We start from the raw sequence: 27,907 nt of genomic DNA on the forward strand, positions 1-27,907 counted from the left end.
ATGTGCAGGGTGTGTGGGGTCTGCAGAGATTTTGGCAGCTCTTTTCTTGACCCTAGACCTGTATAAGTCCTGGATGGAGGGAAGGTCAGCTCTGATTATTCTCTCTGCAGTCCTGATTATTCGTTGCAGTCTGGACCTGTCCTGTTTTGTGGATGAGCCAAACCACACTGAGATGGATGAAGACAGGACAGACTGAATGATGGCAGTGTAGAAGATGACCAACAGCTCCTGTGGAAGGTTGAACTTCTTGAATTGCCACAGGAAGTACAGTCTCTGCTGGGCCTTCTTTCGAACAGTGTCTATGTGCGAAGACCATCTCAGGTCCTCAGAGATGGTGGTTCCTAAGAATCTGAAGTGGTCCACAGCCAATACAGTGTTGTTGAGGATGGTGAGAGGGGTGTATGGGGGTGGTGTTCTCCAAAAGTCCACCACCATTTCCACAGTCTTGAGTGGGTTTAGTTCAAGGTAGTTCTGACCGCACCAGTGTACCAGCCGATCCACCTGCTATCTGTATGCAGACTCATCACCGTCCTGGATCAGTCTAATGACAGTGGTGTCGTCTGCAAACTTAAGGAGTTTCACAGACGAGTCCGATGAGATGCAGTCATTTGTGTACAGAGAGAAGAGGAGTGGGGATAGAACACACCCTTGGGGGGCACCAGTACTTATTGATCTGGATCTGGAGAAGATGCTCCCCAGTCTCACCTGCTGCTGTCGGTCTATCAGGAAGCTGTTGATCCACTGACAGGTGGAAGCTGGGACGTTGAGCTCTGTGAGCTTCTGGTGGAGGATGTCTGGTATGATAGTGATGAAGGCCGAGCTGAAGTCTACAAACAGGATCCTGGCGTACGTCCCTGGATGGTCAAGGTGTTGCAGGATGAAGTGTAGACCTAAGTTAACAGCATCATCTGCCAATCTGTTTGCTCGGTAAGCAAATTGCAGGGGGTCCATCCTGTGATGTCTTTCAGGTGCTTCAGCACCAGCTGCTCAAAGGATTTCATGACCACAGACGTCAGGGCTACAGGCCTGTAGTCATTGGGTTTCTTGGGAACCGGGATGATTGTGGATCGTTTGAGGCAGGAGGGGACCTCACATTTCTCCAGTGACTTGTTGAAGATCCTTGTGAAGATCGGAGCAAGTTGATGTGCGCAGGCTTTCAGACATGATGGGGAGACGTTATCAGGTCCTCCAGCTTTCTTTGTTTTCATGCGCTGAAAGAGCCTGTGTACCTCTTCCTCTGAGATCTTTAGTGCAGGCAGAGGATCTGATGGTGGGGGGTTGGTTGCTTTATGGGAGGAATTTGTTCCTGAATGGGATGTAGAGGGGATGATTTGAGGTGTGAATGGCTTCTTGTCATGTCAGCAGTAGAAGCCATTCAGACGGTTGGCCAGGAGACAACTCTGTTCAGGATGGGTGGAGAGGCTCCTATAGGCAGTCAGGTTTCTCAGACCAGTCCATACAGCTGAAGTGTCACCAGTAGAAAGGCTGTTCTTAAGCTTCTCACTATAGCTTCTCTTAGCTGCTTTGATCTCCTTTGTTAGTCTGTTCCTGGCCTGCCTGTACCGTGCCCAATCTCCAATGCTGTGAGCTTCTTCCTTTTCCCTGCGCAGATTCCTGAGGTGTGGAGTAAACCATGGCTTATTGTTCCCAAAGGTGCAGAAGGTCTTGGTCTGCACACACATGTCCTCACAGAAACTGATGTATGATGTCACCACATCAGTTAGTTGGTTTAGGTCAGTGGCTGAGGTTTCAAAAACAGTCCAGTCTGTGCATTCAAAGCAGGCCTGTAGCATCTGCTTTGATTCCTCAGTCCACTTCTTAACAGTGTGAACCTTGGGTTTGGAAGCTCTTAGTCTCTGTATGTAGGTTGGGATGAGGTGGATTAGATAATGATCCGAAAAACCCAGAGCAGCCCTGGTAACAGCATGATATGAGTCCTTTAAAGCTGTGTAACAATGGTCCAGTGTATTTTGGTCTCTGGTGGGACACTTAATATGCTGTCTGTATTTGGGGAGTTCATTTGAGAGGTTTGCGCTGTTAAAATCTCCCAGTATTATGATGAAAGAGTCCGTGTATTTTTTCTCGAGGTCTGTAATCAGCTCAGCAAGATGTTTTTCCGTGGCAGAAGTGCATCCATGCGGTGGAAAACATGAGCCGATTATTATAAACGAGGAAAACTCTCTCTGTGAATAAAACGGCTTACAGATTATGGAAAATGACTCCAGATCCGGGCTACATGTTTTTCCCAGCACTTTTACGTCTCTGCACCAACTTTAATTTATATAAAAGCAGATTCCGCCACCTCGCTTCTTCCCCGATAGCTCCGCGCTGCGATCCGCTCTGAGCAGCTGGAAGTCCGGCATCAGCAGTGCGCGGTCCTGGATGTTTTCACTCAGCCATGTCTCGGTGAAGCAGAGAACCGCTGATCCGCGGACGTCCGTGTTTTTACCGGTGAGAAGAAGCAGCTTGTCCATCTTGTTGTTGAGAGAGCGGACATTTGCCAGGTGGATTGAAGGCAGTGGTGTGCGAAGTCCTCTTTTGCGGAGCTTTACCAGCGCGCCAGCACGCTTTCCCCTCCGCCGTTTTTGGCGCAGAATCCCATATAGAGCCGCAGCTCCACTCGCCAGGAGCTCAGTGAACCTCAGATCCGCGAAAGATGGTGAAAAAAAACCAAGAGAGGACTCTCTGATGTTGAGAAGTTCCTTACTACTGTATGAGACCACAGGATTGTGGCCCGACACCACAGAACTGTGGCTCGAAAAACATAAAAACACACAAAATACAAAAACAAAGAGAGCGAAGCTCCGAGGCTGCCATTGCAATATTGCACTTAGCATGGATTTTTGCCTATGTTGTGGCAATAAAAAAAATTGTTGTGCGGCCAATTGTCCGGATTTGGGCTAAACAAATACAGAAGTGAGGCTGCGACTTCAGTGGCGCCAATGAAAACCCCCCATTGGGTGAAAGTTGTCCCCAAGAGGGACTATTGCTTTAATACATTTTCACATAGATTAAGAGGCAGTGTTTGTGTTTATTTTGTGTAAGAATGATTATCAGCTAAGGTTAGTGTTCCACACTAACCTTGAGTTTGGAAATCTGACCTTTTGGAGAAGCTCAGCGCCATGACGTAGTGACTTATTTTATCATGAAACAAGGAGCTTTTTACAATTTAAAAATCATAGTTCATGCATGAAGGCTGAAAGAAAAGAAAAAGGACCTAGGCAAGTAGAGCGCTGTATTTAATAACATGCTAAACCAACTGATCACACATTAAATTAGCTGTTCAGACATAAACATTTCCCCCAAAACAACACCACTATGAAACAGTGGTTGGTTTGGAAGTGTATTGACGGTCCTAATGAACCAGCAGGATGGAGCAGCTCTCTGTATTCAGACTGTCTGCCTTGAATGAAACGGCTGAATCGGCAGAGCACTTTAATATTCAACCTAAAACTAACTTTACTGCGGTCAAAAGTCCGCAGTTTTGCGCTGCCCTTGTCCTTATTATTGACAACAACCTCCTCATAAAATTGTTCTTTCTTCAGGCAAACTTTGAAGCTTCACCAGTCCAAACAGCAGCGTCTCTCCTCGCTGCTTCATGAACGCGCGTCCGTTCACACTTTGCTCAGTTTTTGATGCGGGTGTACAGCGTTTTTGATGCGCATTGAAAAATAAAAATAAAAAATCAGCAACAGAACACATAACAAAAATTATACTCAGGCTGCCTCTATTAGGTCTTACTTTGTTTTCATCATCTAACCGAGTTTTATTGAGACACCTGAGATAGCTTGTCTTTGATAAACTTTGCTAGATCTGGAGGCAGAGTGGAAACAGCTGTTACTGTTCTTTCTCCTGGTGGCGAAGCATCCTGCAGGTGAACAGCAATGACACCCCCGCTCAATAAAAAACAATAACTTGTGACATTTATGTCCAAGACGACTGGTTTGAAACTTCTGAATACAACTGCATTCACTCTCCATAGCATTACCTTAGGTCTTATGAGTATGTCCAGTTACTGACACACAAATCTAATTTTACCTCTTACTTTTTCCAACTGTGAAACATGCTTTCATTTGATGCCACAACACTAGATAATGTATGTCTAAACCAAGACAAATCAGTATTCTACAACTACATTTGTTGCTCTCCCCGTGACATTTAGAGGCTTTCATGTTCTTTAACTAAATGAACGCATCAGCATTAATAAGGTCAACAATTATCCCGGTCTGCTCATTTTGGTTGAATATTATTGAACTCAACTAAAATTTAAAGTAATTTTTGAGGTTTGTTGTCCAAGCAAAACAGTTTTATAAGGGAATATGCCCGCTCTTTGAGATGAGCACCAGGCTCCTTGGATGAAGCAAATGTAGACAAAGGATCAGAGGAAAGTGCTTTATCTAAAGCCATTGGGGATGCCCTCCCAAGTTTGCCCTCTACCTTCTCAGGCTTTGCCTCATCTTCATTCTCATCATCAGATGCAGGTCCAGCCAGAGTTGACACCTTGTTAATGACCCCCAGTCGAGCAAGTTGGTCGAGAAAAACATCTCCACCTTTATCGACAAGATCCCTGATGATCTGCAGAGCCAGGAGGTGACCATCATCGTCGTCCTGACAGACATGAAGCAAGACAGGCCAGAAACATTATCTGTGAGTCTATATAGCGGATTACCTGCCTGTGAGTTATACAGGGTTTATATATCAGGACATGAGAAATTATTGAGTATTTTACAAAAAAGGTGTAAAAAAAACATAACCTGTGGCTCATTATGAACAAGTATAAATGTATGCGTTGATATCAGAAGATGTCCAATGAGTATTATAGGCCAGAATCAGAGCTAAATAAACCTGTCAAATATAAACAGGTAATAAGCGCAGATGGACTGACTGCAGATTCCTAAACAAACATCTTTTCTTTCATTCCCAATAACATAAAACAATTAACTGTAAATCTAATATAACGTGCCAAGTGTGCACAACATTATGTCCTCTCTCTCTTCCTGCTCCTTGTAAAGGAACACTAGGAATCTGAACAGTTTACATTAGGTGCCGGATTAACACAGTTATCAGAATCACAACCCGACCTACAAAAGCCAGTTGTTTTTTTTAACCCAGCTTCTGTAGCTTCAGTGATCTAAATGTAAAAGTTTTTAAGACTATTTAAGGACCCAAATATTTATAGACATGAATAGGGCAAATTCCTACAGTAGGTTAACCAAAAACATACCAAACTAATGACTAATATGCAACATTAGATAATGTAACAAAACTACTAAAATCCGTGTTAATGGCTTGCAGCTTAGGGTGAATGTCTGGTATTCTAGATTTTGTAGTGTAACTCTGATTTCTTCTAAAGAAAAATGCTTCTCTTAATATATTGATGTTTATTTCCAGTCTAGTTTACTAAAGGATAATCTATTGATGACGATCAGTGTAATGCACCATGCTCCAAGAGGAAAAAAATAGATTTCTTTTCCAAAACAAAATAAATTAATACTTCAATTATTTCCATAACTGAGCAGCATTAGAGCATAGATTAATTTTGTTTCGTCTGTGCATGACTCAAGGGAAGGGATTGTTAATCTGGTTTAATGAGACAGAAAGTTTCTTTTGTTTTTTTTATTTTTATTTACTGCTCTGTTTCCCGCAGCTCATGTTCAGCAACTTAAGGGCGAGTCTCACTGGTGTTTAAGAGGCCTGAGCCACTTTAATCCCTGCTCTTCTGTAGCTCACCTCCTGGTCAAGGACAGTGGCAGTGATCTCCACAAGGACTGTGGGTAGGTTATGTCCGGTCTCACTCTCACACACCTCCCTCAGCAGCACTTCACTGCTGTAGTGAACCATCTTTCGGATCAAAGCCAGACTTGCTTTCCTAAAAAGTACAAAACACAAAGTCAGTTATTTTATTTTCTCTTTGTGCTTAATTATGCTCAGTCTAAAGTCCTTTCACATGGATTTTGGTGGTGAAAAACAAAGGTAGACATTCTGATCCAAGTTGACGTTTTCTTAAATTTTGTTGAGTCAGCAACGGTTACCAGAATTGTGTTTTGTTTTTGAACTTAATGTAACAAAAAGCAATCTGTGCACAGTAGTGTGGATGAGTTTACCTAATAGAAGGCAGCATGGTTTGCTGAAAGGTTTGTGCAAAAACAGGCAGAAGTCTCTTAAGGTAGTAGGGAGCCATTTCTGGATCTCCTTTGGGTTCAGTGCACTCCTCCTCCTCCTTACTGGCATCTTTCTTCCTCTTGTCATCGGCCTTATTCATCGGACACATCCAGTCCCCTGGAAAGGAAACATCTGAAAGTCAGTTAATGGGTTCTAATCTGGATTATACTTCTCAGTAAAAATGACAAACAATCTAATTAAACTATGAATATATTGGAATTTCTAAATAAAAGAAATGGGTGGATAAAGCAAATGTGACACATGCATCAATTAGTCATCATGAACAAACTGGAGTACAGACATGAGCTAAAAAAGTGAAATGAGGACATTTGATAATGTGCACAACAGCTAGAAAACACTCAGTGTCTTCTTACACAGATTTTCAATGGAGTCCAAGAACACATCAAGTCCTATTTTGACTATGCAAACATTTTCCTTTAAAGGAATTCAATTCAGTTTATTTATATGGCGCCAGTTCACAACACACGATCTCAAGGCACTTTACAAAGTCAATTAAATCAAATCATACCTATTTCAAGCGCTACCTACATTCCAATTGATTCCAGTTATCAAACAATACAGACATGTTCAGTTTATTATTCAAACTGGTTGATGTGGAACTAAACCCCGTGTAAAAGAATAACTCCGCCCCAGACAAATTTTGAAAAATGCGTCCAAAGTTGGCGGTGCCAAGTGTGGGGATGAGTGGAGGGTTAAGCGGGGGTTTGGTCAGGAGGACAGGGGAAAGTGGCAGCTACCTTAATTTCACATTGAATCATGGAGAGTGAGCAGAGCGACGCTGGTAGTTTCCCCACATATAGATCTTTTGAGGTCGGGGACTTTTCACCCCCCTCGTCACCGGAGGTTAAGAGGCTTTATAGAACCCAGCGGGCCTGAACCTTATCAGTTCGAGCAGCTAGCTCAAGGCGCTGACTCGTTGATGCTCAAAGCCAGCGCTGCAAGGGCAGTGGAAGAGCAGTTCCAACTCCTGACTCGCTACGGGAGCGTGTTGGAGTGGTATACGGGGTATGAAACCATCTCAGCAAAGGGTCAACCATGCTGTAATGTCTATTCTCTCTGTGCCGTTTCACTGTTGGCTGCAGTGTCCTCCCCAAAGAAACACATTTTTATTGTAGTCATGAAAAAAGTACTTTTACTTTCAATCACTGAGGAAATATTACACTTTCTTTTGCTTTTGTTGTAATTTCACTCCTTATTTGTGGGATAACAAATTGCTGTTAGCTCCCGTTCCAGCTGCGCCTGCTTGCCTCAACAATAAGTGATCCATATTTTGAATGAATTTTTACCCCAGACAGAGTGAAACTCATTCTACACATTAAAACTTCTGAAATCTTCTATTCAGCACAGTTACTTTCACATGCACATTCATTCAGCAGAACAGATGAACATGGTATGCATGATGTCAATGCTATATGTTTAGGTCATGCTCTACAGGGGTCCCTGTCCATGTCTGTACAACGTTTGATGCAACAAGCGAAGATGAGTGAAAGACTGCATGAAAGTTAAACTATTCATTTACTCTTAAGATAATCAAACCGAGAATGGAATGTATGAAACTGTTTTCTAGTCTGTTTACATGATTGGGCTGACTTGATTGAATATTTCTGTATATAGACTGGACCTGTTTGTCTTGTCTGTGGCTTGAGATGACATTTGCAATGAATTGGCGCTTTATAAACGAGCTAAATTGAATTTTAGCTCTACAACAACGGTAAGGTTGCACTTTAGAGGAGGTATTTAAACTAAAGTCGGGCTGAAACAACTCGATTAATGAAATAATCATTGACTAATTTAGTAATCGAATAATTGTTAACTGGAGTATACAGACTCTAAAACATGAGAACAACCCACGCAGAGCAATAATTCGGTCAACATTGTGCAAAAACGCATCGAGTACCATAGGTAAATCCCATGAAGGAGTGAGGCTCCTCGACACTGGACGGAGCGGTTGTGCACCTTTCATGAATTGACACACCAGGCGGTGCTGCCCCACTGTTTTGTCACCAAAGCCAACGTGACAGGCTGAAATAGCAGCCAGGTACACCTTCACAGTGGAAAAAGCCAAGCCTTTATCCAACAGTGCCTGCAGAAAAGTTAAAACATCCGACACAGGGCTTTGCATTACGCTCACCATAGGTTTTGCGCACCAACCCACGAATGCCTGCCATTTACCCTCATACACGTTACGCGTGGAAACGGCCCTTGCATTTTGAATTGTGTCAATAACGCTCTGGGGAAGCCCACTGGCAGCCAGATTTAACCCCTCACAGGCCAGGCCCATAGGGCCATGCGCTCTGGATGCGGATTAAATATTTCTCCGCGTGCCTGCGTCAGGAGATCTCTGCGGAGGGGAAGCCGCCATGGCTCGCCGTGTAGCATCTGAAAAATCTCCGCTAGCCAATGTTTCCCTGGCCAGCGGGGAGCTATCAGAATGAGTGAGTGTTTTCCCTCTCGCACCCTGGCGAGAGTAGGAATGATCAGTTCCAGCGGGGGAAAGGCGTACAGTAGGGCCGGCAGCCATTTGTGCGCTAGAGCATCCAGCCCAAGCGGAGCTTGTTGCTCTGTCAGTGAGAAAAACATCGGACACTGAGCATTTTCCCCTGATGCGAAGAGGTCGACCTCCGCTCGGCCGTACCTCTTCCATATCTGGGTCATCACCTCGCTGTGGAGTTTCCACTCTTTGTAGCGGGGATTGCCCCTTGACAGCAGATCCGCGCCTCTGTTCATTACCCCTGGCACGTGAGTCGCTGTATGCCAGCTCGTGTAAATGACGTGAGCGCAGACCCCCCTGTCTGTTGATGTAAGCAACCACTGTTGTGTTGTCCGTTCTGACCAAAACATGGTGCCCTTTGATAAAGGGCAGAAAGTGTCTCAGTGCCAGCATCACGGCCAGGAGTTCCAGACAATTTATGTGAGCTGTCTGTGGACTCCAAACGCTGTTTACCATCATCCCCTCGTGAGTGGCTCCCCAGCCTGTCAGCGAGGCATCTGTGGTAATTACCTTCCTCGTCAGGATGGTTCCCATGGTAACGCCTGTGTTGAGAAAACCGGGACACTTCCACGGGCTTGGCGCGCGTGCACATATGAGAGAAACCAGGACGCTGCGGTGAGCATGGCGTGTGGGGCTCAAGCTGAGTGACGCCACCCACCTTTGAAACGGGCGCATGTGTAGACGGCCGAGGGTGATGACCGCCAGCGCAGACGCCATCAGACCCAGCAGTCTGAGGCATAACCTGAATTTCACCTGTGTGCCTCTGCGAAAGAGTGCCAGACAAGCCTGAAAGGCTTTTACTTGTTCCGCTGAGGAGCGCTCTGAACTCGACTGAATTCAGGGACAGGCCAATGAAGGTGATTGTTTGTACTGGGGTTAAAATGCTCTTTTCCCAGTTTATTGTGAATCACAGGGCTGTCAGATGTAAAGTAAGCATCTCGGCATGCGTCCTGAGCTCCTCTAAAGACTGAGCTGCAATCAGCCAATCGTCTATATACGTCACCAGACGCATTCCCCTTTCCCTCAGAGGCGCGATGGCTGCCTCGGTGCATTTCACGAACACACGTGGGCTCATATATCTCTCCCTGAAACGCAAATCTGAGGTATTTTCTGTGAGGGGGGTATATAGGGATATGGAAATATGCGTCTTTCAAGTCTATGGAGACAAACCAGTCTCCTTGACGCGCAAACTTTATCAGAGCTGCGTGTGTTAGCATCCTGAACGAATACCGTCTCAGATATGTGTTCAGAGCCCGCAGATCCAATATCGGTTGCAGACCCCCGCCCCTTTTCGGCACGAGAAAGTATCTGGAGTAAAACCCGTCTCTGCTTTGCTCCTGCGGTACCAGCCGGACAGCTCTTTTGTGCTGCAGGGAAATTATTTCCTCTTGCAGGACGCGAGCGGACTCTCCCCGGGCGTATGACTGTACTATGCCCTTGAAACGGGGTGGGGCTGTCACAAATTGGAGCCTGTATCCCTGGGATACAGTCTTTATCACCCAATTTGACGCTCCACACGCTCGCCACAGCTGAGTGTTGTTTGCCAGTGGACCTAAAGGTGCTTCCGTGTAAACACTGCACAACACCGGCTGAGGGATCTGCTGTTCCGCTACAACTGCCAGCTGCGCTCGTCCCAGGTCTGCTTCTTCCACAGAAAAAACAGCCTGCTGTGTTAGAGGTAGAGTGAGAGCTCCCCCTTGAGGCCTCATGTGCAGCTGTGGCAAGGGTGGAGCGGGAGCTCCAGCCTGCCGCTGTGCCAAAGCTGGAGCGAGAGCTCCCCCTCGTGGCCTCATGTGCAGCTGCACGGCCATGTCCTGTCCTTGTGTTATTTTTAACATATTTTTCATGTTTTTTTGTTGTGGCTGCGCCCTCGGCTCCAGGCCTGGATGCGTGCCAGAAAACAAGTTTATTGAACATGTTGTGAAGGGGGAAGGTCGTGTTTTTAGACACTAGCATGTGTTTGTGCACTGGTGTGTGCTTTCTGGCCACAGCTGCGGCTCCACTGAGCTCTCGGTGGCTTTGATCCTCCTCCACTTCGATCGGCTCTGAACGATGAGCTCCAACGTCGGCTCTGCAGGCCGTTTGAGTTGCCTTGAACGTGGCGTTCTGAACTCGAACTGGGACAGGACGTGTCCTGGTAGGGGAGGTGCAGGTGTCTGGCAGATCCTGCTCTCCCACCCCGAAGACGGCTCCCTAGGTAGCGCGCCTCTTTTTCTTTGCGCTCACAGTAGCGGAAGGGGTCGCTTGGTTCCCTGGCGTTGTCGGGGGAGCGAATGGCTTCCTTCCCCAAGCACCTTTGAGCTCGGTTTGTTTCCCACGGTCTGCTGACTGCGGCTGAGGCTGGCGTTTGGGGATGCGGTAGGCCGGTCGAGCCGCCGCTTGAGCGAACGGCACACGGGGTGCTGGAGGGGGAGGAGGTTGCGCTTTCCTGGGCAGACACAACTTTAGCGCTTCTTTTCCTCACAGCGTTTTTGCATGGCTGCCTCAGTGGGTCCGAATAAGCTCTTCGGGTCCACGGGGGTGTCGAGGAGCTGGTTCTTTTCCCTCTGAGACAGGCTAGAGAGGTTCAGCCATCTAGCTCTCTCCTGAGTGACCATCAGGGCCATGGCTCTCCCGGATGCTTGGACAGCACTTCTGTGGAGACGCAGGTATAGGTCTGTCACCACGCACAACTCATCCCACAAATCGGCCATCGGTGTGCCAGTCATCTGCTCCTGTAATTCCGCTTGGTAAGCGAGGAGAAGAGACGAAGCGTTTAAGGCTTTAACAGATGCAGCCACCGCCTTGTAGCTTTTCTCATTCAGAGTGGACTGAAAAGAGTCAGCTTTGAAGGGAAGGGTGGGTCCTGCCGCTGTCATGGCTGACTTCTGCGATGGGTGCCGGTGAGATGCCAGCAGAGGTTCTACGGGAGGCAGATGTGAAAAACCGCTGGCCTCCATGCCCGTCCAGTCCAGCGCCGACCCTCCCAGGGCGGGGTTCTTGGCGGTGAGAGGATTGCTCCAAGACCGGGTCGCTTCCTCGAGGCACTCGGGAAAGACCGGCAATAGCTGTCTGCCGGAGGATTTGGCTCTCGGAAGCCGCTTCCCCTCATATCGAGATGTGGTAGTTTCGGTGAGGGTTTCCGGCCACTCGATGCCCAGCTTCTTTGCTGCCCTTCTGCAGACATCATGCAGGTCCGTTGCCGTCGGGTTTGGGGAACCGCAGCGGCTGGTGTCATCCGTCACCGAGGGCTTTGCAACCAACTGGATGGCATAAGCTCATCGTCGTCAGACCCGAGACTGATGGACTCCATTTCAGATTCGGACTTGGCATTAGCAAGAGTATTGAAACCTGGAAGTGCGGCCTCGTCTTCCTCTGGGTCAGTCAGTGGCGCGACAGCGTCGAGCTGATCACCCCAACTGGCTCCAGCCAAAGTGGGCTCTCTCTCATCAGTACCAGGAAGCTCCGGTGGCGGGGGATTGGCTACCCCCATCATAGGATCAACCTCCGACAGGCTAGCTTGGCGTGCTAGCCTGCGCCGACAAGACTTAAGGGAGAGCCGTGCACAGTGCTCGCAGCTCGCCGGTGACGCCAACGCGTCCTGGGCATGTTGCAGCCCCAGACACGAAGCGCAGACAGAGTGGGTATCTGCCCCAGCTATGAGATTGCCACATGTGCAGGTTCTAGATGGTGGCTTAACTCTGTTCATGGTGAGAACGAGTGCAAGTTACACAACTTCGTAAGCTCCGTTAAGGTTGCAGCTAGTTTGGTGACCAGTTGCAGCGCTGCTGTTTGGCGACAGACCAGCGTTGAAAGGGACTCAGAACAGTCGAGCACAGTTATTGAGAAGCGCTCGGCGACCGAGTTGTTAACTCGCTCTGTGAACAGTTAAGCTAGCTCAAGTTACTGTAATGACCGTCTGAGAGGTGCTTCTGGGAGCGAGAAGAGGTGTTAGACTGAAGATCACCTACGTGACGTCGACTTTTATACTGGGAGGAAGTCCTCCCATGGGAGCGGACGTCACTTCCGCCTGCCAGTCAAGACTGGCGTAATGTAATAGATCTTCTGGGGGACAGGCGCTGGAGGCGTGTCCCATAGTGAGATACCGAAACAAATGTTGAAAGAGAACATTTTTTCTCTGTAAATATTCTTTATCCAGAACTCCTCAAGTGAAATAGGTTTAGCTTCACATGGTTCAAATTCTGTAAAAAATCTCTACTATCTGATTATTCATCAAAAATATAGTCGGCAGATTAATTGATCAGCAAAATAATGGTTAACTGAAGCCCTAAACTAAAGGAATGGTTATGGCTTGAACTTACCAGGTGATTGTAGGATGGCAACTACTTCACTGTGTCCTCTCTCTCTGGCTTTGTCCAGAGGGGTCTTTCCATCCTCATCCCTCAGGTCTGGGTTGGCTCCGTGCCGCAGCAAAGTCTGACATGAAACATACATATGAAAGCAAAACCCACAACCATGCTCAAATGTTTTGGAAATTAATTTGTGATGCCAGAGAAAAGGCTGATCAAATATGCCTGCATGTTTGAATCATATCAAACATGATGAACTGATGGTATTCAGTTCCTCCACTTTACCTTGGCAACCTGTGGGCGTCCAAAGCATGCAGCATAGTGTAGAGAGGATGACCTCTGACCTCTGTTGACATCTGCGCCCCTCTCACATAAAAACTCCACCTGGAACAACAAGCATAGATTACGTCAACACGTGTTCTTGTTGAAAAGACATGAATCCATGATTATACTGAATGTACATTGTGTAAAGAGCCTTCATCTCTGAAGTCCTCATTACCAGAGCAACTTCCTCAGAAAGTACTTTACCAACCATGGAGAACTGTTTTAGGAAAATGTCCCTCAAGGAGAGGACTGGGTGAATGAGAGAGGTATGTCATTAACTAAATGTGACAGATGTACATTTTTTCCACATTAAGCGGGATCACCATGTTATTAGACGTCATCCTTTGCGAAACAGCACTTCAGCGGTTTAACAGATTCTGCTCAATGATTTTAGCATGTTTGTAAAAACCATTTCTCAGGAAACCCTTTGCTCCCATATTTGTTTTTCTTTACCATTTCCTGGGTGCCAAAAGCTGAAGCCCAGTTGAGCAGCGTCTGTCCGACATCATCCATGAAGTTTACTTCAAAAGCTGTGAGAGAACACATTTAATGATAACTGGTCAATAAAAACTCTACTGAACATTTTCACAAATCCTGAAACAGTCGTCATGGAATAATAAAAATAATAAAAGAAGCCATTGCTAGAGTCCACCTGTGTGTGGAATCTAATCCCAGTATAACTGCAGTTGTTCTGTGAGGGTCTCAGAGGTTTGTTAAAGAACCTTTGTGAACAAACAGCATCATAGCAGAGAGGTGAGGGAGAAAGTTTGAGGCAGAGTTGGGTTCTACAACAATATTCCAAGCTGAGATGCTGAGCTCTATGGAGTCTCCTTTATAAAGATTGGCAAAATGAAAGCCAATGTCAAGAGGAAGCAAGAAGTGTGCTACAAACCATGTACAGGTCCTTCTCAAAACATTTGCATATTGTGATAAAGTTCATTATTTTCCATAATGTCATGATGAAAATTTAACATTCATATATTTTAGATTCATTGCACACTAACTGAAATATTTCAGGTCTTTTATTGTCTTAATACGGATGATTTTGGCATACAGCTCATGAAAACCCAAAATTCCTATCTCACAAAATTAGCATATCATTAAAAGGGTCTCTAAACGAGCTATGAACCTAATCATCTGAATCAACGAGTTAACTCTAAACACCTGCAAAAGATTCCTGAGGCCTTTAAAACTCCCAGCCTGGTTCATCACTCCAAACCCCAATCATGGGTAAGACTGCCGACCTGACTGCGGTCCAGAAGGCCACTATTGACACCCTCAAGCAAGAGGGTAAGACACAGAAAGACATTTCTGAACAAATAGGCTGTTCCCAGAGTGCTGTATCAAGGCACCTCAGTGGGAAGATTTCATTTTTCAGCACGACCTGGCACCTGCTCACAGTGCCAAAACCACTGGTAAATGGTTTACTGACCATGGTATCACTGTGCTTAATTGGCCTGCCAATTCTCCTGACCTGAACCCCATAGAGAATCTGTGGGATATTGTGAAGAGAATGTTGAGAGACTCAAGACCCAACACTCTGGATGAGCTAAAGGCCGCTATCGAAGCATCCTGGGCCTCCATAAGACCTCAGCAGTGCCACAGGCTGATTGCCTCCATGCCACGCCGCATTGAAGCAGTCATTTCTGCAAAAGGATTCCCGACCAAGTATGGAGTGCATAACTGTACATGATTATTTGAAGGTTGACGTTTTTTGTATTAAAAACACTTTTCTTTTATTGGTCGGATGAAATATGCTAATTTTGTGAGATAGGAATTTTGGGTTTTCATGAGCTGTATGCCAAAATCATCCGTATTAAGACAATAAAAGACCTGAAATATTTCAGTTAGTGTGCAATGAATCTAAAATATATGAATGTTAAATTTTCATCATTACATTATAGAAAATAATGAACTTTATCACAATATGCTAATTTTTTGAGAAGGACCTGTAGGTGACACAGAAAACATTGAAGGTGTTCTGGTCAGATGGGATCAAGATGCAACTCTTTGACCTAGATGCCTCGCTGCTTAAGTGAGGGAAAAACACTGCACCTTACCCTGAAGAGCGACGTTGATAGGTAGCTGGATGGAACTACATACAGGGCAAGTCTGGAACAAAACCAGTACAATACAGCCTTGAAACTGAGGTAGAGGTTCATCTTCCAGAAGGACAATTCATTGATCCCCTTTCCATAATATTAGCATTGTTATGTCAGTGCGATGGGGGAGGGGGCTGCTGATTGATTAATCATAATGAGTATGACTTTTTTATGCAAAGCATTGCAATCTTATTCGTTCATTTAAGATGGACTGTTAGTTGTGAATATGGTCAGTTAGCAGCCTGCTAACCTAACTGCATAAGAGTTTAAAGTTGAGCTAATATGAAAACCCATCCATGAAAAAATATAGCTCTAAGTGTCTGCCTTCTCACCTCCTGTATCGATGGCATCGATTAGAGCATCAGTGTCCTTGCTGCGAATACAGTCAATGAGCTGTCGGTGGGATCGCTCTCCAGAGCTGTCAAGACGTCGCAGTCCAGGGATCCGGCCCGCTGATCCTGCTGTGGACTTTGGTAAAGCCTTCCGTCCCTCAAACAGGAGCACCAGAAGGAGATCCACCAGCCGCATTGTATCAAGCACACATCTCTCATCTCCACCCAGTGCAGACTCCATGGAGTCTGGTAGGGCTGACCGCAGCAAGTCCTGAACACATAATGAAAGTTAGCATGCACCTTGCAGATTCTCAACACACACTTTCTTTCCTATACAAGCATTGGATAAATTATGTCGACCTACGTGTGTGACGAGCGGTGACCCTCTACAGAGTGTGGACAGCAGGCTGACGATGGTTGACACCTGGTTACTTAGTTTGGAATCAGCGGCAGAGGGGGTTGCGCCTGTGGAAGGCCGACCTGGTTTACAGGATGAGGAAGAGCCTGACACAGTGCCACCGGCGGCTGCCATACGGGACAGCAGTTCCTCTGTCAGGCCGTGTTTAGCTAAAGGAGCAGGGTCAACTCCTCTTCGAGTGAACCGATCAGCCAGTGAGGCAAAGCAGCGCAGAGCGCCATCTGAAACCTGAAGGAAATAAACTTGTCAAGTTACAACCAGATGTGGCCAACACCTCATTTAGGGATTTTATTTGCAACTGTCTGCCATGTTTACCTGGTGGTCTTCATGTTTGAGGAGACTAGACAAAGACTCAACACAAGTCTCCAGAGATGAGTCTTGAGGCTCCATCTTGCTGCACAGGCGAGACACAACGGCCATGGCAGAGTGGAGCGTGTCTTTGTGGACAAGATGGCCACTGTCTCTTATGAAGCTTAGCACACAGTTTAGACCACCAGCCTCAAAGACAGCCCCAGACTCTCTGGTACAGATCAACTCCAACACCTGCACAGAGTTACTTGTGTTCAGAAACAAAAATACACTAAAACAGTTTCTAAGTACCCTCAGGAAACAACAGAGTTGCTTTCTCACAACTGAAGAACAGAAACCCAGCTATGCATTTTCTACATTGCTGTTCTCTATGATTCCATCCAAGGTGGGATACATTTAACAAAAGGTCACAGGTTGCCTAAGGTTTATATCACCCCTCAATCATTTAAAGGCACAACACAGTAAATGGTAAATGGACTGAACTTATATAGTGCCTTTCCAGTCATACAGACCACTCAAAGCTTACACTAGAGCCACATTCACCCAGACGCACTTACTAACACGCACACATTCATACACCAATACGCAGTTCGGTAGGCAATTGGACATTAAGTGCCCAGGGGCACATCGACATGTGGCAGGAGGAAGCTGGAGTCGAACCCACAACCCTCGGATTACAAGACAACCACTATTCTCACCGAGTCACAGTCGCCTACAGTAATACCTGTAAAACTGACAGACTGATCCTGTGTTAACCAACTAGTCTTTGATGCATCCATTGGGAAACAGTTCTAGGTGACCTTCCACCTAAACAGGGATTTAAAGGTTTTTGCAGCACTTCTACATCTCTATGAATGTTTCCGGTGATGTATTCATGCAAATTTGCATTAATATGGGTTAAATCCAGAAGTGTAACAGCAGACCCAGCTCACGAGAAATAATAGTACTGGGTAAGGATGGGTATCAAATTTGGCATTTTTATAGGTACCAACCACATTCCATCGGTACCGATTCACGCAAAAGTCAAACGCAAATGGGATCTTCTAGACCCCATTCTGTTGCAACAGATGGTCGCTCATACTGAGACAGGTTCTGCTGCTGGTCTCTTCCGGATAGGAGAAGGTAATTCCTTTCGACTGCTGCCACCAGCTTGGAAGAGGAATTGCTGTAAAGTCAGTGACTTGATAGAATCAGCTGGGCTTCCTTACAAGGATTGTTTGCCAACTGCCTCAATGAGCTGAATTTGACTGCACTGCATTATAACTTGGATGGAACTGGAATGTAACTGAATGTGAATCTGTCTGTGATTGGACTGAACTGATTATACACTTTTGTATATAAAGAAGAAGCATTTTTCTCCTCACCTGCGAGTTGGTGCTATATAAAAATGAACTGGATTTTGTTTCCAAAAATAGAATAAAGCAAAATGAAATAAAACAGTGAAATAGCCCTTTATCTTATACAGTCGATAGAAAGCTATGAAGAAAATGCTACGTTTAGTTTTGTTAGCAACTGCTGGTTAGCCAGTGGCAGTGTTCTCACAGAGCGTCCAGATTCTTTAGCTATTGTCAATTCACTCTGTCTCCGTTTCTTAATCTACTGGATGGCAGAGACGCTGCTGGATGAACCATCTTCACTGGTGCTTGTTTAACCGAACGTTATCGGACAAACCAACCACAAGGGTTTATTAGCCGACTCTGTCTCACAACAGGCGACTCAATAACTACTTTGCTTCTTACTTCAAGTAAGAGTCATTTAACACATAGATACAAGCCGTTAAGCTTAAAGCACACACCTTCATATCTAGAGCCCATAAGTACACTTACTTCACCAGAGGAAGTCTTACTGACCACAGCCAGGGAGCACTTTGCAAGAAATATTGCGGTGTTTTAATATTGCCAAATGTTGTAGCTGGGGTCCCATTACACCTGTACTAGAGTGTGAATGGGATGTCTTCGCAAGAAGATAGAATGGCAAGGGACAGAATGTGGCCTAAAGACGACTGTCATCTCTGATTTGGCAGATCTAATAATTCACAATCTAACTTCATCCCCAAAGGATGCAGTTATAAAAATGGTCATTTTTGAAAACAGGTCTTATTACCTTCACACACTGCTCAGCCAGGTCTCTGCTTGTCCTGTTGTTGAGCTCAACCACCACCAAGCGGTTACACAGGGCCTTGATGGCTCCATCAACCCCCACGATCCTTCTGGTACACTCTGCTGATACATCCAGGTAGTAAGTGATTGCTCGGGCCGTTACCTCCAGCACATTGTCTGGTGCACTCTCATCCAGGAAGATCTTACAGAGTGCTGGTAGGAATGTCCGAGGAGGACATCTGACGGACAGAAGGAGAGAGTGGTCTGAGCCACCAGCTCACACATACACGTTTGACTACAACAACTGGGTCATAACAATGAAGTCTTACGTCTCAAAGCAGCGGTCAACATTGTCCGACATAAGCAGCAGCATGCATAGCTGTTCCAGGGCGATGAGCTGCATGTCTCGCTCATCACCCTGACCCATCTGTAGCCACTCCAGCAAGGTGTCTGGGTCCACATCCGCCATGATGGCTAGCTTAGGGAAAGAGCAACAGATAATCCCTTGTGAATGAAAAAGCAACAAAGTATATTCAACCCAACTCACATTGGGTCATTTTCGGTAGCATAATCATTGACGGTACTAAAAGATATTTCAATGTAGAACTCCAAATTAATTGTTTTTCAACTTAGCATGGATCTTTCCCCTTAATGGAGTTTCCACACAAGTTACTGAATGATGATTCAGTAACTTGTGTGGAAACTCAAGTTACTGAATGATGATTAGCGTTAGAAATAGTCATTTTAGAGGACTCAAATATATTTTAAAGGCATTTCCATCAAGTCTCACCTGAATCCCCCGTTAGCTGCCCTGTCCGGTTCAGTGACCAATCACTGCTCTCAGGTGTGATGCTGTTTGTTACTCATTCAAATCCACTGAATGGAAGGAGACTGGAATATGTGTGTGTCGGTGGTTCCTTATTCTAAATGAGGTTTCGGGAACAGGATATCTGCAGACAACAGAGTAGAGCAGCAGAAAGTTAAGAGGCTTGACAGCAGGAAAAAAAACAAAAACAAATCAGTAACGAGAGTCCCCGTTTTTCTTTGATTTCAAGCATGGTGAGAGGGTTTTTACAAAAATATTTATTTAATAATTTCAAGGGCCTCTTCCATTTTGAACACAGCTAGGTGCTTGTATATAGCTGATCCTTAATGGTAATTTCAGATGCAAATACGATTAGTATTGAATTATAAAACGGCTCCGAGTGCTTTTGTGTGTTTCTTTGCAACCCCAACAAAAAAGGTGCGGAAATTGACACAGCAGAAGGGAACAGTTTGATTCTCCAGTGATTGTAAACATTCGGCTACACCAAAAGGAGATGCCAACTATAGAGTTTAATGCCAGCTGAAATACCAACCTCAAATGTCCATGATACTGTAGCTGGAAGTTACCAACTCCAGCTAATCATGACATTTCTCAGAGGTCAGAACTTCCTAGCTCCAAGTTGGTAAACTCTACTAGAACACAAAAGCAGTTAGGAATTTGGGCACTTCCTAGGTTGGAGGGCTATGGCCAACCAAGTGTTCCAAATTAATACAGCTGCTATGTGTACAGAACAAACTTGCAACCAGAAGGTGCTCTGCTCGAATGTGTCATTATTCCGAGATTCAAGGCAAACTGAACACACCCAAAAGCTGCAGCTTTTGCAGCAGGATGCTTCTCTTCATTAACATCCAGTTAAATCCAACTGACCTAAAATTATACTCCTTACATATAAAACTGTGAATGACCAAGGTCCATTTAATCTTAAAGAACACATTTTTCCGTATGTTCCCAAGAGAGTCTGCAGCTTTACTGGTGGTTCCTACAGCTTAAAGACAGAATGGGAGACAGTGCTTTCAGTTACCAGGTTCCTCTCCTGTGGAACCAGCTTCCAGATTTTATCTGTGTGCCAGACACCCTGTTTAATTTTAGGCCTTAAAACTGTCCCCTATGAATGACTAAAGTTACCCTGAACCATACCTGTAGTTATGCTCATTTAGTATGAAGAGGAAATATGACCTCTACGGTGCTTACTCTATTGGCTCTTAATGTATTCATTATTTGTAAATATGACTATTAACTTTGTATTTTCTCTCTGTTACTCCATTTCACAGAAAACCGGGTAAACCCAGCACTTTAGTGTTTGCTGCATTTCGTGACCTCCCATCTAATTACATCTAATTAAAGCAGATGGTTCTTCATTCCGAGTCTTGTTCTGCTGGAAGTTTTGTCCAGTTAAAAGAAGGTGATTCCTCTCCACCGGCTTCCTGTGCTTGCTCAGGAAGTGTGATTGCATCAAGCAGATTGTGTGCAATCTGCTGGTATCTTTAAAGAGGCAAGTTTTTACTAATTGGCTTTACGCAATGTAACAATATATACATTTAATTGAATCTGGATTTGAATCTCAGTGTATCAGATTGAACTAAATCGACTGGTACATACTCATCTGCAGATGAAACTGACCCGTTTTGTCCTACAATGCATCTTTAGATTTGGGAGTTTTGTTGTAAACTGGCATGAAATAAACTGAACTGAATTAAAGAGCTGTGATGTTTGGGGCATTGTATCAAAACAATCATTTAGCTGAACACAAAGGTAGAGACTTATTTCAGAAATAATAAATGTAAAGCTGAACGGATTAGTCAGGTCTTTTACCATGCAGTTTTCCGACAGCATGATCATACTCACTACATTGTTAGTTCTGATCACTGTTGGCACTATGAGACAGTCACTACCAGAGCTGTTAGTAATAAGTCGGAGATTTGCCAACCAAGCACATAAAAAAACATCCTCAGCTTTACTACGCAATTCCATCTGCGACGTCGCGTGTGACATCTAAATTGTCAACTGCGAAAAGGACGAACACTTTATGCGGATTTTAACAGGGAGGCGCAGCCATATTTGACAAAGCTAACGTAGCATAATTACCCTGATTATTTCTTAGGACATATCCAAAAGTTTTAAAACGAATCATTCACAGTTAGCTTTACACATAACTTCCTTGTTAACCAAATGCATTTGTCACGTTGTTGAAACAAACAGGTCCTCCAAAGAAATATCGTAAACAAGGACTCTTCCAGTACTGTTGCATGTTAGCTACTGTTATCCGGTTAGCATTAGGTAGCATGTCGCAGCTAATCTGGATCACGGTAAATTGATTACAGCTTTTAATATTACGGCTGAATCCCGGCTTCTCCGTGTCACATAAACACACACGCCTCGGCGGTTTTCTGGCCGTTAATTTATACCAATATTGTCCCCTCAAATAGGCCAGTAACAGCCGGGGCCTAACATTGCATTTACAAGCCGCGAGTCTCGAGTTCCAAGAGAGCTCAGAGGCCGCACCGCAGCAGCGGGCACTCACCGTAAGCGACACAGGCCCGGGCTCCTTCTCAGTTTCGGGGTGAAGTTTTTCTTGGTTAAAAGAAGCGTAACCCAGCTGTTTGTATAACTGTCCTTCGCACGCAGATAACTACGTTCAGACCAGTTATAATCACCGATGTCAGAGGTGAAATCAAGGAGCGCCCATTCCTCCTCAGTGGGTCACAAAACAGAGTGACAGGGTCGGCGGCTGGTAAACAGCGCTTAGTTGACCCGATTGAACGCAAAAGCCGAGTTAAGTCTGTGGCGTTCAGGGTCACCGCAGAGCTCGGAAATATAAAAATATCCTCTATCGGAAAGATTTTACTGAAGTAATTACCTTAACCACTGTAGCCTCTGTTAAAACATAGATCATTGATCCGTGCATGGGTATGGCATGTTTTGGCAAGGGGGTTTTCACATTAAATACCAGCACCGAACAACGAAATCAGTGGTTATTTGATAAACATTCTAAAATATTAAATATTAAATAAAAAATTGCCATATTTTCTTGTTTGTGATCATAAAGAGATGAGTACAATTTTTGATTTTCTTTTATATTTCTTAAAACAATTATTCAAAATACCAAAAACATAACATCACCGACAAAGAAGTTCTCCCTGTGCATGCGTGGGTTCTCACCGGGTACTCCGGCTTCCTCCCACAGTCCAGACATGCCTGTTAGGTTAATTGGTAACTCTAAATTGCCCTTAGGTGTATGAATGAGTGTGTGCGTGGTTGTTTGTGTGTTGCCCTGTGATGGACTGGCGACCTGTCCAGGGTGTACCCTGCCTCTCGCCCATAGGCTGCTGGAGATAGGCACCAGCTTCCCTGTGACCCACTATGAAATAAGCGGTAGAAAATGACTGACTGACTGAAAAAACACATTAACGTGAGCGGATAAAAAACAGCGCCCCCTTCAGTCACAGTATGTCATTATCGTAGAGTTGCTGGCAGTTTATGAATATGAAAAACGGCCCAGTTTATTTTTTATTATTTTCAACATGAAAAGACAGACAAACAAAATTTAAACAACCCGTTTTAGACCAGACTTTGTTTGTGGCTTTGTGTTTGTTTACCTTTTGCTTAGATGTTTCTATTTTGGTTTTTGTATCATGTTTATTAGTTCTTTTTCTCCCTCTACCACCTCATAGTGTTTTCCTTCTTAAGTTCCTTTATGGTTGTTTTCTTACTTTGTATGGTTTATTATTATTATTATTTATTATTATTATTATCATCATCATTATTAATATTATTGTAATTATTATAGTTCTTTGTCTTCGCTGGATTCTCTAGTTTAATTTCTCTTTTAGTATCTTTGTGTTTATTTACGTTTCAGGATTTGTTCCTTTGAACTCTTGTTAACTAGTTTATTTTCTGTTTCCTTTCCAGTTAATTCAGTCAGTGTGATTAGGTTTGTTTACTTTTGTATTCAGGTTTTCTTTATGGGTTCTTTGTTTGTTCTTAGGTTGTTATTGTTGTTCTTATGTTCCCTCTAGTTTCTCTGTTTACTTTAGTTCATGATTATTGTAGTTTTATTATTTCCCATTTGATTATTTATCTTTGTCTATAGGTTTGCTTGGTCTGTGTTTCTGTTTATTTATTAGTTACTTTGCCCATGCTCAGTTTTTCTATTTGTTTCACCTGTTCCTTCTGCCTCCCTGCCTCCTTGTCACACCTGTTCCCTGTTTCTTTGATTACCTGCCTTTGTTATCCCTCAGTATATTAGTTGGTTTTGTATCATTGTTTGTTGCTGGTTCCTGTTCGTCACAACCCCATTCCTTACCCTGACTATGCTTTGTTTATGCTTTGCTTGGAAATCAATGCTATGTTTTTCCATGAGTTCCTGCAGTGTTTTGTAAGTTTTTGATCTTTGAGAATAAACAAAAAAATTACTAAGATGCAGCTGCCAAACTCTTGTCTGCTCTTTGGTCCGATCCAAAACCCCACCTTGACACTTGATCAAGCGAAGGTTTCTTAAGTAAAGGTTTAATTACAGCTACCTTAAAAGCTTGTGGTACATATCCATTTACTAAGGATAGATTAATCATATCTAAAATTGGGCTGGTAATCAGAGGGAACACTTCCTTAAATAACTTGGTTGGGATTGGGTCTAACATACAAGTTGAAGGTTTAGATGAAGCTAATATAAAAAAAAAAAAAAAATCAGGAAGCTCCACAGGATCAAAACAGTCCAAACACAGATTCTACAGTTTATTCCAATGTCTTGCTTGCTGAGGATGAAGTAATCATCTTCAGGAGTACAGGTCCTTCTCAAAATATTAGCATATTGTGATAAAGTTCATTATTTTCCATAATGTCATGATGAAAATTTAACATTCATATATTTTAGATTCATTGCACATTAACTGAAATATTTCAGGTCTTTTATTGTCTTAATACGGATGATTTTGGCATACAGCTCATGAAAACCCAAAATTCTTATCTCACAAAATTAGCATATTTCATCCAAACAATAAAAGAAAAGTGTTTTTAATACAAAAAACGTCAACCTTCAAATAATCATGTACAGTTATGCACTCAATACTTGGTCGGGAATCCTTTTGCAGAAATGACTGCTTCAATGCGGCGTGGCATGGAGGCAATCAGCCTGTGGCACTGCTGAGGTCTTATGGAGGCCCAGGATGCTTCGATAGCTCATCCAGAGTGTTGGGTCTTGAGTCTCTCAACGTTCTCTTCACAATATCCCACAGATTCTCTATGGGGTTCAGGTCAGGAGAGTTGGCAGGCCAATTGAGCACAGTGATACCATGGTCAGTAAACCATTTACCAGTGGTTTTGGCACTGTGAGCAGGTGCCAGGTCGTGCTGAAAAATGAAATCTTCCCACTGAGGTGCCTTGATACAGCACTCTGGGAACAGCCTATTTGTTCAGAAATGTCTTTCTGTGTCTTACCCTCTTGCTTGAGGGTGTCAATAGTGGCCTTCTGGACCGCAGTCAGGTCGGCAGTCTTACCCATGATTGGGGTTGCCAGGTCGTGCTGAAAAATGAAATCTTCATCTCCATAAAGCTTTTCAGCAGATGGAAGCATGAAGTGCTCCAAAATCTCCTGATAGCTAGCTGCATTGACCCTGCCCTTGATAAAACACAGTGGACCAACACCAGTAACTGACACGGCAACCAGACCATCACTGACTGTGGGTACTTGACACTGGACGTCTGGCATTTTGGCATTTCCTTCTCCCCAGTCTTCCTCCAGACTCTGGCACCTTGATTTCCGAATGACATGCAGAATTTGCTTTCATCCGAAAAAAGTACTTTGGACCACTGAGCAACAGTCCAGGGCTGCTTTTCTGTAGCCCAGGTCAGGCGCTTCTGCCCCTGTTTCTGGTTCAAAAGTGGCTTGACCTGGGGAATGCGGCACCTGTAGCCTATTTCCCGCACACGCCTGTGCACGGTGGCTCTGGATGTTTCTACTCCAGACTCAGTCCACTGCTTCCGCAGGTCCCCCAAGGTCTGGAATCGGCCCTTCTCCACAATCTTCCTCAATGTCCGGTCACCTCTTCTCGTTTTGCAGCGTTTTCTGCCACACTTTTTCCTTCCCACAGACTTCCCACTGAGGTGACTTGATACAGCACTCTGGGAACAGCCTATTCATTCAGAAATGTCTTTCTGTGTCTTACCCTCTTGCTTGAGGGTGTCAATAGTGGCCTTCTGGACAGCAGTCAGGTCGGCAGTCTTACCCTTGATAGGGGTTTTGAGTGATGAACCAGGATGGGAGTTTTAAAGGCGTCAGGAATCTTTTGCAGGTGTTTAGAGTTAACTCGTTGATTCAGATGATTAGGTTCATAGCTCGTTTAGAGACCCTTTTAATGATATGCTAATTTTGTGAGATAGGAATTTTGGGTTTTCATGAGCTGTATGCCAAAATCATCCGTATTAAGACAATAAAAGACCTGAAATATTTCAGTTAGTGTGCAATGAATCTAAAATATATGAATGTTAAATTTTCATCATTACATTATGGAAAATAATGAACTTTATCACAATATGCTAATATTTTGAGAAGGACCTGTATGTCAATGGTTTTATTTTTAATAGAATCAATTTTATTTAAAAAGAATCCCATAAAGTCATGTGATGTTAAAATTTAAATTGCTTTTGTCCTTCTGAGGTGACGATCCGTCTGAAATGACATTAGCTTCCACCTTCTTCCTGCTCCCTCCTGTTGGTCATCCCCACTGCATTACAAGCTAAAGGGAAATGTTTATCACAGAGGAGTTGAGATGTCTGTGTGAAAGCTAGGTTGATTCTCACCTCTGCTTTTCCTAGAGGGGGGTGACAGGCCACATGGGTTCTTGCTAAGCTGATATAAGGAGGTGTCAGCCTTTGTCTCATCAGATTTGGTCTTGTTCAGTAATACGTCTGATGCTGAAAGACCTGTCTCCCTTAAGGCTAAATTAATAAAGCTGATTGAATGGTAATCTTCGTTCTCTTTCTTTAGAAAATAAAATTTTTCTTCAACAATTTGGCGTTGCATGGCAGGATTCCTTGACTGAATTCCTTTGAGGACATCAACGGAGAAGGGCTAGGCCAGCCTTGGAAGAGTTTCCTTGTCTCATATCCCAATTTACTATTACAGGGAAGGAGGACTTCTGCGTCGAGGTTCTTGGAGTCTCAGCACTGTAATCCGAAAAAAACCTGATACATTTTTTTTTAAGAGACGGTGAGATCCTGAATCAGCATAATTTAATAATTACAATCATTATTTGTTTTACCAAGCTTGGGTTTAAAACCTAAAAACAAATTAGAACAAAATATCCATATTCAACATTTTAAATTTCTACCAAATTTAAAAGGTCCTACTAATTAAATTGAAAGCTTACATTTATAAAACTTTTCTACTGAGGATGAGGGTGTGAGTGTTATAGCATTGTTCCACATTGCAACATACAGCTTAAAGGATGTAGCTGTGTGCAGTTGGGCAACGGTTCGGTCCATGACCTCTCCCTTGGTGGTTAGGATGACTGAACTGATCAGTAGCTCGCTGGCAGAGTCCCCTCCCTATGTGTGGTTGAGTGAGGCTCTTCTAGGAGCCCTTAGGTGATTGAATAAGGTTCTCCTGACTACTTGGCTGGAAGGAAGGCTATCAAGGTGCCAGAAATCTTTGAACTCCTGTGGAGACGTCTGCAGGTTTTAAGGAATATTCCCCCATTAACTAGTGTGTAATGGGTCTGACGAGTTCTAAGGAGACACCTCCTCCTCAGGGAGAAATGTTTGACTACATGGTAAAAAAATATGGACCAAAAATATGGACAAAAAGCACAGAGTGCATTAATGAATGGGTTAAAAAATTTTATTCTCCTGCAGATGCTTCGTTTAATCTTTCCATTTTACCAAAATTGAGGAGGCTATAAATAAAAGAGAGATAAAAAGGACAAAAGAGAATTTATCAGAAAGACATGCTTACAATGTTGGAAGGAGGAAGCTGAGAAGCATCAGAGAAAGAAATAAACTAATAGCAGGTAGTCAGGATGACAGTAAAGACATATGTGGACAATTGCTCTATTTCTGTTCCTATTCTTGAACACGTTCATAATTCACCCCCTTGCAGTGCTTTTGCTACATCCAACACCCCTGTTAATCCTTTTTCTGTTTCTCACTCTTTATACCTTGATGTGCGAGCTTTGGCGACTCTGGCAACTGTGGTGGACCAGGACCTGGACACTGGTGTCTTCGCCCGATCAACAGAGAACAGACAGCACCCTGATAGCACCTCTTCTGCTAGACCAACAGCCTCTGCAAAATCAGCTACACCTGCAGACCCACAGCAGCAACACTCACTGAAGGATGAAAATACAGATGCTTTCATTGAAAGAGTGACTGAAGTTGTGACAAAGTAGGTCAAGAATCAGGGTATGGGACACTCTGGTCTGTGATGTTGTCACAAAAGGACGACTTTCACAGGTGGCACAGCCTTTCAAAGCTACCTATGTGGGCTGGGCAGAACAACCTCGCCTCTCTGATGTTCGCAGATATGCCAGACATGTTCAGCT

At 44.2% G+C, this 27,907-nt stretch overlaps 1 protein-coding gene across 1 annotated transcript in view; it reads right to left on the reverse strand.

The window, feature by feature from the left end:
• hectd1 (HECT domain containing 1) overlaps positions 1 to 22,132 on the reverse strand; it is a 72,926-nt gene extending 50,794 nt beyond the window's left edge. The window contains 13 exon segments of the mRNA XM_047393193.1: positions 4,438 to 4,608; positions 5,731 to 5,869; positions 6,105 to 6,279; positions 12,976 to 13,090; positions 13,249 to 13,347; positions 13,741 to 13,817; positions 15,722 to 15,992; positions 16,086 to 16,367; positions 16,455 to 16,682; positions 18,552 to 18,786; positions 18,877 to 19,025; positions 19,338 to 19,497; positions 21,895 to 22,132. Coding sequence (XP_047249149.1) covers positions 4,438 to 4,608; positions 5,731 to 5,869; positions 6,105 to 6,279; positions 12,976 to 13,090; positions 13,249 to 13,347; positions 13,741 to 13,817; positions 15,722 to 15,992; positions 16,086 to 16,367; positions 16,455 to 16,682; positions 18,552 to 18,786; positions 18,877 to 19,016 — 1,932 coding nt within the window. The 5' untranslated portion in view covers positions 19,017 to 19,025; positions 19,338 to 19,497; positions 21,895 to 22,132.
• Between the last annotated feature and the right edge of the window lie 5,775 nt (positions 22,133 to 27,907).

The sequence above is a fragment of the Girardinichthys multiradiatus genome, chromosome 19 (genome assembly GCF_021462225.1).
Source record: "Girardinichthys multiradiatus isolate DD_20200921_A chromosome 19, DD_fGirMul_XY1, whole genome shotgun sequence".
Classification (NCBI taxonomy): Eukaryota; Metazoa; Chordata; class Actinopteri; order Cyprinodontiformes; family Goodeidae; genus Girardinichthys; species Girardinichthys multiradiatus.